The sequence below is a fragment of the Belonocnema kinseyi genome, chromosome 7 (genome assembly GCF_010883055.1).
Source record: "Belonocnema kinseyi isolate 2016_QV_RU_SX_M_011 chromosome 7, B_treatae_v1, whole genome shotgun sequence".
NCBI lineage: Eukaryota > Metazoa > Arthropoda > Insecta > Hymenoptera > Cynipidae > Belonocnema > Belonocnema kinseyi.
This window is the reverse complement of record NC_046663.1, coordinates 51918301-51921538: the sequence shown is the minus strand read 5'-3', so window position 1 is coordinate 51921538 and position 3238 is coordinate 51918301. Positions and strand designations below refer to the sequence as shown.

Genomic DNA, 3238 nt, shown 5'->3' with positions numbered 1-3238 from the left:
CCCCCCCCCTCTCTCTCTCTGGTGTTTTCCTTTTAATTCTCACTCTCTTGTTCTCCTGGTCCCTTTCTACCTCATCTTCCCCAGCCACTCTTTTCCTTTTGTCCTCCCCTTCACTGCTAGTCGCGCTTGCCATTACCCACCCGGGTCGACTTCTCGGCACTTTCATCACCGCTGATGTCACTGCGATCAACGTCACCCATCCCCCCACTTTCAATGCTTTCAGCAACGTCAGCTGTTGCAGCCACTACGGTTTTCTGCTCTGTGCGATCGTCCAGTAACTGTTGCCCTCTGGCGCCAGTTTGTGGATTTCGCGTCGTCGGCATCCTACCTTACCCAAAGCTCTGTGACGTTTCCCGCCTTTATTTCCTACCTCTTGCTAAAGATATAATATCTTTGCTCTTGCCCCCCTGACCATGCAACTATTTTTTCACTCCTAACCTCAAAAACTTTTAGTTGAAAATGCATCACTTCGTTTGAAAATTTAAGCATTTTTTTAAAGTTATTTTTTTAATAGTTTAAGGACTTATTCCAATTGAAATTTCCAGTTTTAGTTGAAAATTCACCTGTTTGGTTGATCATTAATTTGTTTAAATTTAAATTTAATTGTTTAAGTTTTCGTTAAAAGTGTATCGTTTTTAGTAAAAATGAATTTTTTGTTGTTGAAAATTCAACTATTTCAGTTGAAGATTTATTCTTTTAGTTGAAAACTCACCTTTTTGGTTTAAAATTCAACTGCTTTCTTAAAAATCCGTTTTTTTTAAATTAATTTCTTCAACTAAATTTTAACTATTCCATTTTTTGTTGGAAAATGATATTTTTAGTGGAAAATTCAAGCATTTGTTTCAAAATTCATTTATTTTGCAGTTTTTTGCTCTGCTGTGTTAAAAAAGTTTTAAGAATTAAGGACAGGAATTGAAATACATGTTTGTGTTTAGCAGTACATATAAATATGTTACTTTTAGTTGACCGGGAAAATTGAAAATCTTTACCGGGATAACCCGGGAATTTGAAATTGTCCTTCTAATTGCTATTCAGATATGGAAAGCATTGCATTTGTACAATATTGAACTTTTGAGATTAAAATGATTTCATTTGAATACATGACATTTTAAATTCAAACGATTTCTTTACACTCTGCACTTTTTTTCAGAAAACTTGACAATGCCAAATCCTCTCGTAGACATTGTGGAGCTGGTTTTGGATGGAGACAATCTTGTCGAACTGAAGCGTTTACCCGGAGAAAACGACGTCGGTATGGTTGCTTGGAAATTAACACTTTATACTCCAGAATGTCCAACTGGCAGGGATATTATTTTAATCGCCAACGATCTTACAAATCTCATCGGCTCTTTCGGAATGACTGAAGATCTGCTATTCTGCAGAGCATCCGAAAGATCCAGGCAACTTGGAATTCCTCGAATCTATTTCTCAGCCAACTCTGGTGCGCGAATTGGCCTTGCTGAGGAAGTACGTGTCCATAATTAAAAATCTAATCCCTAAATAATTAAAAAATCACGTCATCTATTCACTGTATTAGATAATAAATATTAAAAACTTTGTCTCTAGGTAAAAGCTCTCTTCAAAATTTCGTGGGAAGACGAAAAGGAACCTGAAAAAGGCTTCAAATACATCTACTTAACTCCGGATGATTATGCAAGACTAGCTCCTCTTAATTCCGTCAAAGCTTCTTTGATTGAAGACGGTGGCGAGTCTCGCTACAAAATCACGGACATAATTGGAAAGGACGATGGCCTCGGCGTCGAGAATCTCAAATACGCTGGAATGATCGCTGGTGAAACTTCCAGAGCTTATGAAGAAGTAAGTAACACTATTTTTTTTAGTAGAATAACTAATTTCCAAATAGTTAGCCATTTCTTCTCCAGAAGTAGCATTTAATATTAAATCTTGGTGGTAGCCTGACCGGGAATTTAATTTAAAGAACGGGAATTTACTTCTGATTGCAGTAAAATTCCAGTTTTCATTGTTTGAATCATTTTGGTCGATTTAGAAGTGATTTTTCTGCTTTATCTACAGTCGCAGGACATATGAGTGTGTTTATTAGGTTACTTATTTATTACCTTATTTAAAAATTCAAACACTTGGTTAAAAGTTAAACTCATTTATCAAAAATTAATTTTGTTATTGAAAATTAATCTCTGATTGAAACTATAACTACTCTGTCGAAAATCAGTATGTTTATCTAAACATTGAACTATTCCAGTAAAAAATTTAACTATTTTGCTGAAAATACTATTCTATTTTTGTTTGAAAATGTATTTTCTCCTTTTTTCAAGTTTTATTTTTTGTCTCTAATGGGCCGAAAAGTAAGGAAGTTTGGAAGTCTGCTTTTTAATTGTAAATCTTTTTCATGCTTTTTTACCATAACAAGTTTTTTCATAACAAAATAAATTTCTGTTAGGTCTTAAATTAAAAATTTATCTTTTTTGTAATGAAATTTCAACTATTTAGCTGAAAATTGTAATTTTTTTTACTTAAAAATTCAAGAATTTGTTTGAACATTTATTTAATTTCTAGAAAATTCCTCTTTTAATAGAAAATTCCTCTTTTAATAGAAAATTAATCCTTATGTTTGAAAAATCCTATTTTCCTTAATATAAAATCTCTAAACGATATTGTCGAGTTCGATTGTCACAATACTCGATTTCATTGCTATATGCATGTGGCACGAGGCGTCAGTGGGTTAAACAGCATTGGAAAATATTGAAAAAATTGTCACCATTGCTCGTTCTTTGTTAGCTACACGCGTGCGACAGAGGCATCCGTGAGTCACGGTGAGTTATACAGTAATGGAACGTTACATGTCTTTTCTTGAAGTTAATGATCCCAATGGAGCTGCCTTGATCTGCGCTTGCTTGGATTTGAGTGAAGTTCATTGGTGATTTTCCCCAACTTGGTGGGGGAAAGGAGTAGTGTGTGGAAGGGATAGAGAATTTTCATATTGATCCAGAATTCTCGTTTTATTTATGTAAATAACACGTTCGTTGCGCAACACTGCTCCGACCCAGGTTACTGATCAATCTCTCAAGCAATCACCCCAAGCGAAGAACCTCACGAAGTCGTTATGTAAAGTTCCCCACTTGGGTCCATTAGTAGCCAACGTCTTTTGTTTCAGGCTTCAATCACTCTACTGACACTCTTTTTATTAACTATTTGCCGCCATACTTTCCTGTCCTGGCATACTTCTCTAGCTTCTTTTATGTCCATGCATTTTTTCATG

At 35.0% G+C, this 3238-nt stretch overlaps 1 protein-coding gene across 7 annotated transcripts in view; it reads left to right on the top strand.

Annotated features, from left to right (window-relative positions):
• LOC117175872 (acetyl-CoA carboxylase) overlaps nucleotides 1-3238 on the top strand; it is a 109487-nt gene that overhangs the window by 81214 nt on the left and 25035 nt on the right. For all 7 annotated transcript variants that reach the window (XM_033365676.1, XM_033365679.1, XM_033365674.1 and 4 more), the window contains 2 exons: nucleotides 1151-1467; nucleotides 1567-1818. In XM_033365676.1, coding sequence (XP_033221567.1) covers nucleotides 1151-1467; nucleotides 1567-1818 — 569 coding nt within the window. The remainder of the gene's footprint in view (nucleotides 1-1150; nucleotides 1468-1566; nucleotides 1819-3238) is intronic.